At 40.4% G+C, this 14514-nt stretch overlaps 1 protein-coding gene across 50 annotated transcripts in view; it reads right to left on the bottom strand.

The window, feature by feature from the left end:
* Positions 1 to 14514, bottom strand: part of LOC110529565 (uncharacterized) — an 83493-nt gene that overhangs the window by 42763 nt on the left and 26216 nt on the right. For 33 of the 50 annotated variants that reach the window (XM_090242844.1, XM_090242858.1, XM_090242860.1 and 30 more), the window contains 3 exons: positions 12591 to 13616; positions 10682 to 10768; positions 10190 to 10447 (listed from right to left, as the gene is read on the bottom strand). In XM_090242844.1, coding sequence (XP_090098970.1) covers positions 10190 to 10447; positions 10682 to 10768; positions 12591 to 13616 — 1371 coding nt within the window. Of the gene's footprint in view, positions 1 to 10189; positions 10463 to 10681; positions 10769 to 12590; positions 13617 to 14514 lie in introns of all 50 variants that reach the window. The other 17 variants (XM_090242864.1, XM_090242843.1, XM_090242857.1 and 14 more) reach the window with 4 other exon arrangements.

Raw genomic sequence — 14514 nt, 5'->3', positions numbered from 1 at the left:
CCTTGCGAAAGTATTCGGCCCCCTTGAACTTTGCGACCTTTTGCCACATTTCAGGCTTCAAACATAAAGATATAAAACTGTATTTTTTTGTGAAGAATCAACAACAAGTGGGACACAATCATGAAGTGGAACGACATTTATTGGATATTTCAAACTTTTTTAACAAATCAAAAACTGAAAAATTGGGCGTGCAAAATTATTCAGCCCCCTTAAGTTAATACTTTGTAGTGCCACCTTTTGCTGCAATTACAGCTGTAAGTCGCTTGGGGTATGTCTCTATCAGTTTTGCACATCGAGAGACTGACATTTTTTCCCATTCCTCCTTGCAAAACAGCTCGAGCTCAGTGAGGTTGGATGGAGAGCATTTGTGAACAGCAGTTTTCAGTTCTTTCCACAGATTCTCGATTGGATTCAGGTCTGGACTTTGACTTGGCCATTCTAACACCTGGATATGTTTATTTTTGAACCATTCCATTGTAGATTTTGCTTTATGTTTTGGATCATTGTCTTGTTGGAAGACAAATCTCCATCCCAGTCTCAGGTCTTTTGCAGACTCCATCAGGTTTTCTTCCAGAATGGTCCTGTATTTGGCTCCATCCATCTTCCCATCAATTTTAACCATCTTCCCTGTCCCTGCTGAAGAAAAGCAGGCCCAAACCATGATGCTGCCACCACCATGTTTGACAGTGGGGATGGTGTGTTCAGCTGTGTTGCTTTTACGCCAAACATAACGTTTTGCATTGTTGCCAAAAAGTTCAATTTTGGTTTCATCTGACCAGAGCACCTTCTTCCACATGTTTGGTGTGTCTCCCAGGTGGCTTGTGGCAAACTTTAAACAACACTTTTTATGGATATCTTTAAGAAATGGCTTTCTTGCCACTCTTCCATAAAGGCCAGATTTGTGCAATATACGACTGATTGTTGTCCTATGGACAGAGTCTCCCACCTCAGCTGTAGATCTCTGCAGTTCATCCAGAGTGATCATGGGCCTCTTGGCTGCATCTCTGATCAGTCTTCTCCTTGTATGAGCTGAACGTTTAGAGGGACGACCAGGTCTTGGTAGATTTTCAGTGGTCTGATACTCATTTCAATATTATCGCTTGCACAGTGCTCCTTGGGATGTTTAAAGCTTGGGAAATCTTTTTGTATCCAAATCCGGCTTTAAACTTCTTCACAACAGTATCTCGGACCTGTCTGGTGTGTTCCTTGTTCTTCATGATGCTCTCTGCGCTTTTAACGGACCTCTGAGACTATCACAGTGCAGGTGCATTTATACGGAGACTTGATTACACACAGGTGGATTGTATTTATCATCATTAGTCATTTAGGTCAACATTGGATCATTCAGAGATCCTCACTGAACTTCTGGAGAGAGTTTGCTGCACTGAAAGTAAAGGGGCTGAATAATTTTGCACGCCCAAGTTTTCAGTTTTTGATTTGTTAAAAAAGTTTGAAATATCCAATAAATGTCGTTCCACTTCATGATTGTGTCCCACTTGTTGTTGATTCTTCACAAAAAAATACAGTTTTATATCTTTATGTTTGAAGCCTGAAATGTGGCAAAAGGTCGCAAAGTTCAAGGGGGCCGAATACTTTCGCAAGGCACTGTAGTGTAGTTTCCCATTCTATCAAATTAAAATATATGTTATTACTCATACTGTAGTCTGAACAGTGTTCTTCTTTCTCAGCCAGATACAAACACAAAATAACATATGCAATAGATGCTCAGTTGGACACTATTCAGTTTGAGGAGAGACAAAGATTGTGCAAGACATGACAAAAAGAAACAGTTGTCAACCAAACCTGTTCCGAGGCTTAAGGCCAAACCGCTTCACGAGACAGACGAAAAATCTGTTCCACAGACTTTAACATAATACTTTTTGCTGTGGCAAGGTGTCCTCGGATTCTGAAGAGAATTAATAACTCCTACAGTACACTGTAAGTGGCCAACTGCACTTAGTGTATAAGAGTATTGCCAGCAGGAGTTCGAAATTATTGACATATTTTATGCAAAAACAATGAGAAATGATGTTACTTTATACTAATGCAATTGCTCAGAGAAAAATATTTTGTTTAATAAGTAATGCTTTTTTGTCTCTAAAAGTTAGGGGTCAGAAATATTCTGTAGTATTCTCTGTGTTCAATACATCACCTTATGAGGATAACGGCACTGAGCCTTTTCTAAAATGTTTAATGAGTTGGAGAACACATTGGGAGGGATTTTAGACCATTCCTCCATGCAGAATCCTTCCAGATCCTTGATATCCTTCATCTGCACTTATTGACTGCCTTCTTCAATTCAAACCAGATGTTTTCAGTCCAGAGACTGAGATGGCCATTGCAAAATGTTGATTTTGTGGCCAATTAACCATTTCTTTATGGATTTTGGCAACCCGGAAACAAGGTTTTTGGATACAATATCCTGGAACTGGGTAAAATTCATGATGCCGTTGACCTTAACAAGGGCCCCAGGACCGGTGGAAGCAAAATAGCCCGATAACACCAAAGATCCACCACCATATTTTACAGTAGGTGTGGGGTTATTTTCTGCTCATGCATTCTCATTTAGACACCAAACCCACCACTGGTGTGTGTGACCAAAGAGATCTATTGTCATGTAATTTGGCCAAAACATTGGTTCCAATCCAAGTGCCAGTGCAGTTTAGCAAACCCCAATGCTTTTACATTTGTTGGATGACAGGAAAATAGATCTCTTTGGTCACACACACCAGTGGTGGGTTTGGTGTCTAAATGAGAATGCATGAGCAGAAAATAATTCCACACCTACTGTAAAATATGGTGGTGGATCTTTGGTGTTATCGGGCTATTTTGCTTCCACTGGTCTCTTGTTAAATGATAGGGCAATGAGATGGCCATGAGATGGCCATAAACAATGACTGGTAATGTTGCATAGTTTTAGAAAGGTCTGGAACTCACCTTTCTGGTTAAAAATGGATTTCAATTGCTGGTCTAATCACTTTTGAGGACACGAGCTCATGTACAAATATTATGAAATATGAAAAATCAAATATAATGTTTTTCCTATTCAAGAAAAGTGGGGCAATAGGGCTTGACATATCTGAAATGCTTTTTAAATATAGTAACATTTAAATTATAAATAACATTAAGATTTCACCTTTCTTATAAATGGAAAATAAATATGATCATTCTTAGTGACGTACAATATTGGCAAGATTTCATACACAAACAACAGAGAATTTATTAAGATCAAAAACATCATGAACTTTAGCCAGTACCAGGATATTTTAACCAAAAACCTGGGTGCCTCTGCCAAGAGGCTGAAACTTTGCTGCAGGTGGATCTTCCAGCAAGACAATAACCACATTCACATCCACAAAGAAATGGTTCATTGGCCACAAAATCTACATTTTCCAATGGCCATCTCAGTCTCCGGACTTGAAACCTATTGAAAGCCTGTGGTTTGAATTGAGGAGGTCAGTCCATAAGTGCAGACGAAAGGATATCAAGGATCTAGAAAGATTCTGTATGGAGGAATGGTCTAAGATCCCTCCCAATGTGATCTCTAAACTCATAAAACATTTGAGAAAAAGGCTCAGTGCTGTTATCCTTGCAGGTATTTAAAGCTATTGAAAACAGGGTTGTCAATCCTTTTGACCCCTACTTCTGAGAAAAAAATAATGACTTGTTAAACATCATCTCTTTCTCTGAGCAATTGTATTAGTTTAACATCATTTAATTTCCCATTTTGTTTGCACACAACATAGCTCAACATTTGAATAAATTATTTCATACATTACAGTCATTCTTCTTCATCTTTATCAAGGGTGTCAATCATTTCAGCCCTACACGATCTAAATGTATACATGTATGGAAGCTAAGTCCATCTCTACAAAGTCCATGTTGGCATGAGCTATATGAGAATGGACAGTACATCATCAGTGTTATGATGTCATGTTTCTAAGACAGCAGCAGGAGCACAGGGGAGTGGTTCCTCTCAGGCTAGCCTACAGGAAGTTCCTGTTAGGATGTTCACTGTGTAGATTCAGAACCTAGGCTCCCATCTAGTGCATCATGGGGGCAATAGGGCAGGAGTTCCCAGCCTTTTTCTACTCTCCAAATTAACATGAAAGAATCGCTATGTGATTATATTTACAAATGTCCACCCTACCCCAGGTTGCCTCAACACATAATAATGAAATCCATGTGTATTCTAACAGGGTAAAACACCCTTTGTTGAATTGATTGCATATATTGTACCAATGCAAAGTAAAACATTTTAAAATGATAGATTTTCTCAAGGGACCACATTTCAATGGCAGCCACGTTTGGGAAATGCTGACATAGTGTATTTCTGTATTTGTGCCTCACTGACAATAACAAATACTGTGGTGGTATGGATGATTTTCTATGGCTTATAAATTATGCAAATGTTTCTAAACAAAAAATATCTTTAACAATTGCTAGAATTTGGCACTTACACATCCTACTTGACTTGATCATTCAAAATAGCTTGAGAGGCAATGCCATTGACCTTAAATATAATGAAAGTCATGCCATCAGATCATCATCCAGTAGCATGCAACAAGTGTTTGCATCAAAGGCCATCATTACTCGGAATCTCTCTCATACTATTGATCCTGTTTTGCCTTTGCATACTGTAGGGACTGTGACTGTGCAGACTGCGTCCTCTTCCTCTCCCACAGGAGGATTGGCTCCTATGCAATCCTGTGGATTTGTCTCCAGCCTCTATGGTGTGTACATCTAGACCTCAGAGCTCACTACGGCCCTAAGCCTTGTGGGAGCTACACTGTCATTTAGAGACCTTGGAACAATAAGGTTATATTTGACAAGATGTCACAAAACAGCTCTAAGATTTGGGACGTGAAAAATACAAATTAGTTCAAAACCATACATTTTGCAGATAGAACCTTATAGTCCCAAGTCCTTGATTATTCACAACATAGGCTATCGTTTCTTTTGCAATTTCTTAGATTTTTTTCACCACTTTTTCAAAAGAATAGCCACCACTTAAGCTCTTTATGGTAAAAACAAATACATACAGGAGCCTTAGAGCATGTTTAAGGTGCATTGGAAACATACCGCAATTGACTGATAACTATCAAGTAGTTTACTGACTTCGGGTGTCAGAGACCAGAAAAATATATCAGTTTACTCATCCAGAGCTAAGCTTTAGCAACATTGCTAGTTCTCCATAGGATATTGTGTATTTGTCATTTTAGTGAACTATCGCTTTAACAAATGTGTGATAAAAATGAATTAATATATTTGATGATGTGATTAGAAAGAAGGAAATATATTCTCTTTATTACATAATTAAATGTCTGTACTTTTCTATTGAATTATAAATAATTGTAACATTCTGTGCCAGATGGAATCTTTTGGCTGAACCCAGATTTCAGAACCATAAGGTTCTATCTGTGTTTGCACCCCCCTAAAAAAAACGGATTTGCAAATGTCTACGAATTTTGATACTCTGCACTTGAGGTACCTTTAAGGTGAGGACCTTAATGTTTTATGAAAGAAGAATTCACTACAATACAGTTTAAAGATCTGGGATGTGGAAAAGTTAATGCTCAATGTCTCAGAACTATGCTCAGATAGATCCTTGTCGTCCCAAGGTCACAATTTCCAATTGCACTTCTCTATGCTACTCTGGGGCATTATTTTACGTAAGATAGCGCGTCAATTCCGCTGCAGTGACGTAAAACAATGACTCTGGGGTAATCTGGGTACAGTGCCTTGCGAAAGTATTCGGCCCTTGAACTTTGCGACCTTTTGCCACATTTCAGGCTTCAAACATAAAGATATAAAACTGTATTTTTTTGTGAAGAATCAACAACAAGTGGGACACAATCATGAAGTGGAACGACATTTATTGGATATTTCAAACTTTTTAAACAAATCAAAAACTGAAAACTTGGGCGTGCAAAATTATTCAGCCCCTATACTTTCAGTGCAGCAAACTCTCTCCAGAAGTTCAGTGAGGATCTCCGAATGATCCAATGTTGACCTAAATGACTAATGATGATAAATACAATCCACCTGTGTGTAATCAAGTCTCCGTATAAATGCAACTGCACTGTGATAGTCTCAGAGGTCCGTCAAAAGCGCAGAGAGCATCACGAAGAACAAGGAACACACCAGGCAGGTCCGAGATACTGTTGTGAAGAAGTTTAAAGCCGGATTTGGATACAAAAAGATTTCCCAAGCTTTAAACATCCCAAGGAGCACTGTGCAAGCGATAATATTGAAATGGAAGGAGTATCAGACCACTGCAAATCTACCAAGACCTGGCCGTCCCTCTAAACTTTCAGCTCATACAAGGAGAAGACTGATCAGAGATGCAGCCAAGAGGCCCATGATCACTCTGGATGAACTGCAGAGATCTACAGCTGAGGTGGGAGACTCTGTCCATAGGACAACAATCAGTCGTATATTGCACAATGGAGCCAAATACAGGACCATTCTGGAAGAAAACCTGATGGAGTCTGCAAAAGACCTGAGACTGGGATGGAGATTTGTCTTCCAACAAGACAATGATCCAAAACACAAAGCAAAATCTACAATGGAATGGTTCAAAAATAAACATATCCAGGTGTTAGAATGGCCAAGTCAAAGTCCAGACCTGAATCCAATCGAGAATCTGTGGAAAGAACTGAAAACTGCTGTTCACAAATGCTCTCCATCCAACCTCACTGAGCTCGAGCTGTTTTGCAAGGAGGAATGGGAAAAAATGTCAGTCTCTCGATGTGCAAAACTGATAGAGACATACTCCAAGCGACTTACAGCTGTAATCGCAGCAAAACGTGGCGCTACAAAGTATTAACTTAAGGGGGCTGAATAATTTTGCACGCCCAATTTTTCAGTTTTTGATTTGTTAAAAAAGTTTGAAATATCCAATAAATGTCGTTCCACTTCATGATTGTGTCCCACTTGTTGTTGATTCTTCACAAAAAAATACAGTTTTATATCTTTATGTTTGAAGCCTGAAATGTGGCAAAAGGTCGCAAAGTTCAAGGGGGCCGAATACTTTCGCTAGGCACTGTATATAGTTTTGCTCTTAAAACCCACAGGAATCTACATACTTTGCCACAATGGCAGTTATTTCATCTTCTGTCACGTCACATTTCCCTACCATTGCAGATTAGATAATGAAAATCGATAACTTCAACAAGCAATTCTCAACGGCTGGTCATGCCTTCCTCATGGCTACTCCTACCTCGGCCAACAGCTCCGCCCCCCCCGCAGCTACTCGCCCAAGCCTCCCCAGCTTCTCCTTTACCCAAATCCAGATAGCAGATGTTCTGAAAGAGCTGCAAAACCTGGACCCGTACAAATCAGCTGGTCTTGACAATCTGGACCCTCTATTTCTGAATCTATCCGCCGCCATTGTCGCAACCCCTATTACCAGCCTGTTCAACCTCTCTTTCATATCGTCTGAGATCCCCAAGGATTGGAAAGCTGCCGCAGTCATCCCCCTCTTCAAAGGGGGAGACACCCTGGACCCAAACTGCTACAGACCTATATCCATCCTGCCCTGCCTATCTAAGGTCTTCGAAAGCCTAGTCAACAAACAGATCACTGACCATCTTGAATCCCACCGTACCTTCTCCGCTGTGCAATCTGGTTTCCGAGCCGGTCACGGGTGCACCTCAGCCACGCTCAAGGTACTAAACGATATCATAACCGCCATCGATAAAAGACAGTACTGTGCAGCCGTCTTCATCGACCTGGCCAAGGCTTTCGACTCTTTCAATCACCATATTCTTATCGGCAGACCCAGTAGCCTCGGTTTTTCTAATGACTGCCTTGCCTGGTTCACCAACTACTTTGCAGACAGAGTTCAGTGTGTCAAATCGGAGGGCATGTTGTCCGGTCCTCTGGCAGTCTCTATGGGGGTGCCACAGGGTTCAATTATCGGGCCGACTCTTTTCTCTGTATATATCAATGATGTTGCTCTTGCTGCGGGCGATTCCCTGATCCACCTCTACGCACACGACACCATTCTGTATACTTCTGGCCCTTCCTTGTGCTATCTAACCTCCAAACGAGCTTCAATGCCATACAACACTCCTTCCGTGGCCTCCAACTGCTCTTAAACGCTAGTAAAACCAAATGCATGCTTTTCAACCGTTCACTGCCTGCACCCGCACGCCTGACTAGCATCACCACCCTGGATGGTTCCGACCTAGAATATGTGGACATCTATAAGTACCTAGGTGTCTGGCTAGACTGTAAACTCTCCTTCCAGACTCATATCAAACATCTCCAATCTAAAATCAAATCTAGAGTCGGCTTTCTATTCCGCAACAAAGCCTCCTTCACTCACGCCGCCAAACTTATCCTAGTTAAACTGACTATCCTACCGATCCTCGACTTCGGCGATGTCATCTACAAAATAGCTTCCAATACTCTACTCAGCAAACTGGATGCAATTTATCACAGTGCCATCCGTTTTGTTACTAAAGTACCTTATACCACCCACCACTGTGACCTGTCTGCTCTAGTCGGCTGGTCCTCGCTACATATTCATCGCCAGACCCACAGGCTCCAGGTCATCTACAAGTCCATGCTAGGTAAAGCTCCGCCTTATCTCAGTTCACTGGTCACGATTGCAACACCTACCTGTAGCACGCGCTCCAGCAGGTGTATCTCACTGACCATCCCTAAAGCCAACACCTCATTTGGCCGCCTTTCCTTCCAGTTCTCTGCTGCCTGTGACTGGAACGAATTGCAAAAATCGTTGAAGTTGGAGACTTTTACCTCCCTCACCAACTTTAAACATCTGCTATCTGAGCAGCTAACCGATCGCTGCAGCTGTACATAGTCCATCGGTAAATAGCCCACCCAATTTACCTACCTCATCCCCATACTGTTTTTATTTATTTACTTTTCTGCTCTTTTGCACACCAGTATCTCTACCTGCACATGACAATTTGATCATTTATCACTCCAGTGTTAATCTGCTAAATTGTAATTATTCGCCTACCTCCTCATGCCTTTTGCACACAATGTATATAGACTCTTTTTTTTCTACTGTTATTGACTTGTTTATTGTTTACTCCATGTGTAACTTTGTGTTGTTGTCTGTTCACATTGCTATGCTTTATCTTGGCCAGGTCGCAGTTGTAAATGAGAACTTGTTCTCAACTAGCCTACCTGGTTAAATAAAGGTGAAATAAAAATAAAAAAAATTCATAGCATGTCTCCAAACGTAAACACAATTGGCAATGGCAATTCCAAAACATTGAGGATGGAATGATATCTTGACCGTGTGCTGAGTTAAATAAAGGTTAAATTAAAAAAAAGAAATCCAATAAAAATGAGTGTCCTGAATGATAAAACAGAATACAACAAATATGTTCAAGTAGTTGGATGCTTCAGCTGTTCTGTTTAAATGTGACCATGACCATTCTGTATAATGCACAATATCACTGGAGGGAAAAACATGTGCCAAGCCTCTTAGAGTAAACATGGCACATCAAGCAGCAATAACATTCCTTCGATCACAACTCAGCCATATAAAAATGATTATATTTTTATCTACCAGAGCAGATAATAAGGAATTTCAAGCTGAGGTACCTCAACGGAATGCATACATACTGTACATAGCTTTTATATAATTCTGACAAATGTTTGATTCACGTATTTGTGAGGGGATAATTTTCTTGTCATATTTTCATTAGCCTATTAGGATGATGTTGACCTTTAGCTTTCGCGGTGAACTGAAGCTGAAAGGGTAAAGAAATAAACTCCATCCAGAAATAAAGACCATTGAACATTCTCTATGGTACACTCTTAGAAAAAAAAGGTTCCAGAAGGGTTCTTTGGCTATCTCCATAGGATAACCCTTTTGGGTTCCATGTAAAACCCTGGAACCAAAAATGGTTCTTCAAAGGGTTCTCCTATGGGGACAGCCAAGGAACTCTAGAGTATAGTGAGTGGCACAGTCTGAGATAGTCTCATGCAGGCATGCCAGCATAATATTGATAAAAAGGAACAGATGGGAAAATGAGTAATGGAGAAGACGGAGAGAGATCAAAGAATTAGCCTAAGGCTTTCCTCTCCTCTCCCACCTCCCTGCTCCTCATACTCTACTCTCTCTCTCCCTATCCTTACCTTACCTCACCCACATCTATTCAAACACTCAGACTGTGTCTAGCATCGTCCCACTCTTTTTATTTACCTTTGACTGCAGGTTCTACTTCCTCCTTGGGCTCAGGAGCTACCTCATCTTCCTCCTCGGCTTCAGGCAATGCTGCTACCACCACCTCCTCAAGTTCATGCTCTGGTGCTACCTTCTCCTCCTCTTCCTTGGTATCAGTGATGGGTTCTACCTCCTCCTTGGATTCGGGCTCTACCTCTTCTTCCAAAGCTTCCTCTATTGTCAGCTCTGGTTCAGCAGATGGTTCCTCAGTCTCCTCCTCCTCCTCTTCTGGTGCTTCTGGAGGGATGATCTCTGTGAATATACTCACAGCTGCAACTGAATAGCTTTGCCAGGTTTCAATACATCAATGAGGAACCTAATTTTGCATTAGGGGATATTACCCAGTCATTGTAAGGGTCATGCTGACTTTCAATGGATTAATTTGGTACTAACATCAGTATGTTACACAACATTTGGTACCCATTTGAACTCTAAGAGTGAGAGAAGCATGGCATGATGGGAAGTTTTCACCTTGGATCTCTTCTGTCTTGTCCTCTACTTCAGTCTCTTTAGCCTCTTCAGAAAGTGTGGTTATTGTTTCTTCAACAGGTGGCGTTACTGTAATGCATGCAATTAGTTATATCAGAAAATCAAATGTTGGCAGCATATTACGAAGGCATATTGATCGGATGAATGGCATCTTTTGCCATTCAAATAATGAGAGCTTCAATATGAACAGACTTACCGTTGAGCGCTGGTACATTGAATGATAACGTTTAAGTTTAGCCAATTCTATTTTACGTTTTAGTAGACACTCTTATTCAGAGCGACTTAGTGAGTGCATACATTTCATAAAATGTTTCTCCACACTGGTCCCCCATGGGAATTGAACCCACAATCCTGGCGTTGCAAGCACCATGCTCTATTAACTAAGCAACACATTTACATAACAAATTCAAGATTCAACAGATTTACAAAGAAGGCAGAAACTAAGTATCTTTAATCAAGCCGGCACCATTAGTAATCTACTGATGCGATAGTACTACTAACTATTAAACTATTACTAACTATCAAAGCAAGGCTATGGTGACATATTAGTGAAAGCTGTGCATGTGGTGAGTAATCTGGTGGTATACAAATATGATATAAGATGACGAATGATAAATGCATTTCAATATCATAAAAAAAAACAGTGCCAATACTATTGCTTCTACATCACTTCCTACATAAACCACCACTACCTCAACTGCTGATGGAAAAAAATGGACTGTAGCCAAAACTGAACTGTGAGAAATCACAAGCCCTTGACCGACTTCCCGGAGGATGTAACTAGCTACAGGAGCTTGATGAGTGTCAAGTTCACACATGAAAACTGCCTCTGGTACCCCCTGCCTTACAGAGGTACTGGGCTGGCAACCCTACAGAGCAACAGCAGATGCTACCTTCTGATCTACCCAGTATGAAGACGGGGATCTCCATCACAACCCCCAGAACATGCACGGCCACACACACCTCCTCGCCTGATTTCATCAATATTCATGTCTAGGTTGGTCCGTTGCCAAACCTAACCAGTGTATCATCTGGAAATAAGACCAACATTATTCTAAACCAAGTCATTTTTCTAAACTAGAACATTAAACAATGTGTGTCATGAAATCATTCATGTCTTGTCATTTTTCCTGGTTTGTTGTGGAGGCACCATTCTGGATCAAATTCCATCCACACAAGCCTTGCTACAGAGGGACAACAAATCCTATCACCCCATAACCACCATCTTCTTTGTACTGGAGTGTCATTGAAAAGTGTAATTTCATTGTGTATTGAGGAACAGAAGTATTTACTGTCTACCTGGGCCACTCTGGTTGACAATTACAAAACCAATATACAAATCAAGTGTACTATTACATCACGCTATTCATGCGTCTTCCATCCTTCCATCATTGGGCTTCCTTACATACTGTACTGTATATTATATTTGTCAAATATCATAATTTATGCCATTAAGAATATCATGGGCAGTCGTAAGGTAATAATTCCTACTGAATGTATCAATATGATTTAAGGCCTTGTTACAAGGAACAATACATAAGTACATGTGTTAAGTACATCACCAACCATCACTCATGGGTAAAAAAGGTATCTTTGTGATTCTGTATAATGTGACTCAGAGAAAGCTTAAGTTTCAAGGCAGATTGTTCTATTATGGATCTGCAAAAAGTGTGGACTATTCAGACTCATTTGATCTCTTATCTATACTGTATATCAGATTTGAGTGCAGCATAAATAATTAATGGTAAAATCAATAACGTACCATCTGAAACATACAGCTAGTTTTAATTCTGACCAGTTAGTTGATAATGCATGAATGTTATTACCTTCTCATGGACAGTACTACACATGATGATGAAACATCAGCGGAATGAAAGTTACTGCTCAATACCTGTCAAAAGAAGGTCATCAATGCCATCATCATCATCCTCTTCTTCATGCTTGGATAGATCATCTTCCTCAGGAGCAGAACTATCAAAGGCTTCTGGTGTGATGTCATCATCTTTGCCGATCACTTCAGCTGCATCCTTCCCCTCATCATCATCATATGCTGTGTCACCAGAAATGTCTGCGACGTCACAAACAGTCTCACCTGAATCCTCCATTGTTTTGTCAACTGAATCAACGATGGCACCACTGTCCTCATTGACAATGTCATCATCGTCATCATCAGTGTCCTCTAAACTATCTGTAGAGTCATCAGTTGTATCCTCAGCTAATGTGTCTGAGATATCAATACCCTCACTATCAGCAAGATTGACCTTGATATCATCATCGTCATCATCGTCATCTTCTAGGTCAAAGGGTTTAGCATCATCATCTGTTTTGTCATCATCTATGCTATCATCTTCCTCATCATCTTTATCCTCATCATCATCATCTGCAGAAGAGGCAACAGCATCTATTTGTTCTGCAACAATGTCAATGTCATCGTCCTGGATGTCATAAACAACATCTTCTGTGACATCAATTTCCTCCTCTTTACCATAATCGTCATCGTCGTTGTCATTTGCAGTAGAAGCAGGAGCATCCTCTGTGACTTCAGCACTGGCATCCTTGGTTTCAGAAGCTTCTGTCTCTGTGTCATCAACATCAATCAGAATGGGAGCCTCATACTCTTCATACTCTTCATCATCATCATCATCATCATCATCACCATCATCATCCTCATCTATCTCAACCTCAGCTGCTGCTTCCTTGTCCTCTTCTTCATCTTCTTCCTCATCCTCATCATCAGCTTCTTCTTCATCCTCATCTTCTTCCCCTTCAACCTCATCCTCATTCTCCTCTTCTTCTTCATCCTCATCCTCATCATAATCTTCCACTTCTTCCTCATCCTCCTCATCCTCGTCTTCATCTTCTTCTTCGTCCTCTACTTTAGCAACTGGTTCTTTTTCCTCTGCAAACATCCCTGCAACTACAGAATTAACTGTGTATCTTAACATGGTGAGAAAAACATGAATAAAAAGTGACATTCAGTGCACTGAGCCATAACCAAAGAGACCCATAATGCATTGAGAGTTTTCAAGACAACACAACACACTGCACAATATCTTTATTGTGTACTCATAATGCTTACACCTGACAAGCTGCTCTCTGCTCACCTAAACCACATACATCTAGTGGTGTGTATGTATACTACCATGATCCTTATTCCATACCATCGATATGTCGATATGTCCAACATAATGCTTTCTCTATATTACATTGCAGCATGTGGTATAAACATAATGACAGTGCTCCATGATGCAAGACACCACAAAGACTGACTCACACAGGTTGACTTGTTTGAGGAGAAGTATAGGTTAGAAATTGTCAATCCACAAACAGTCTGTCAGTGAAGAGTTGTTATTTTCTGTGGTAGTGAAATGGAGACTTGTGGTACCAACAGTCTCCCCTTTAAGAATCCTCTCATTCTCTCATGGTTATGATGATGCTGGGTATGAACAGCAATTCAAAACCGTTAAAACCCCAGACCGAAAAGAAGACGGAACCGAACAAGTATGCACATGGAAACACATGCTAGAAGATGCAGTACTGGTGAATTCATGTCCATAAAAATGACGTCTGTTCTTAATTAAAGGTCCAATGCAGCAGTTTTCATTTGAATATCAAATCATTTCTGAATAACAATTTAGTACCTTACTGTGATTGTTTTCAAATAAAATGGTTAAAAAACAACAACATTTTCTTCTGAGCAAAATGCAATTTCTCAAGCAAGAATTTAGCTAGGACTGTCTGGGAGTGTTCAGAGAGAATGGCCTAATTGTAGGAGCCAACTGGGAGGGATGTGTCACCTGAAAACAATCTGTTAT

The sequence above is a fragment of the Oncorhynchus mykiss genome, chromosome 8, assembly GCF_057628025.1.
Source record: "Oncorhynchus mykiss isolate SJ-2025 chromosome 8, ASM5762802v1, whole genome shotgun sequence".
Lineage (NCBI taxonomy): Eukaryota > Metazoa > Chordata > Actinopteri > Salmoniformes > Salmonidae > Oncorhynchus > Oncorhynchus mykiss.
Note: the sequence above shows the minus strand (reverse complement) of the source record. Positions and strands in the feature narration are given on the sequence as shown.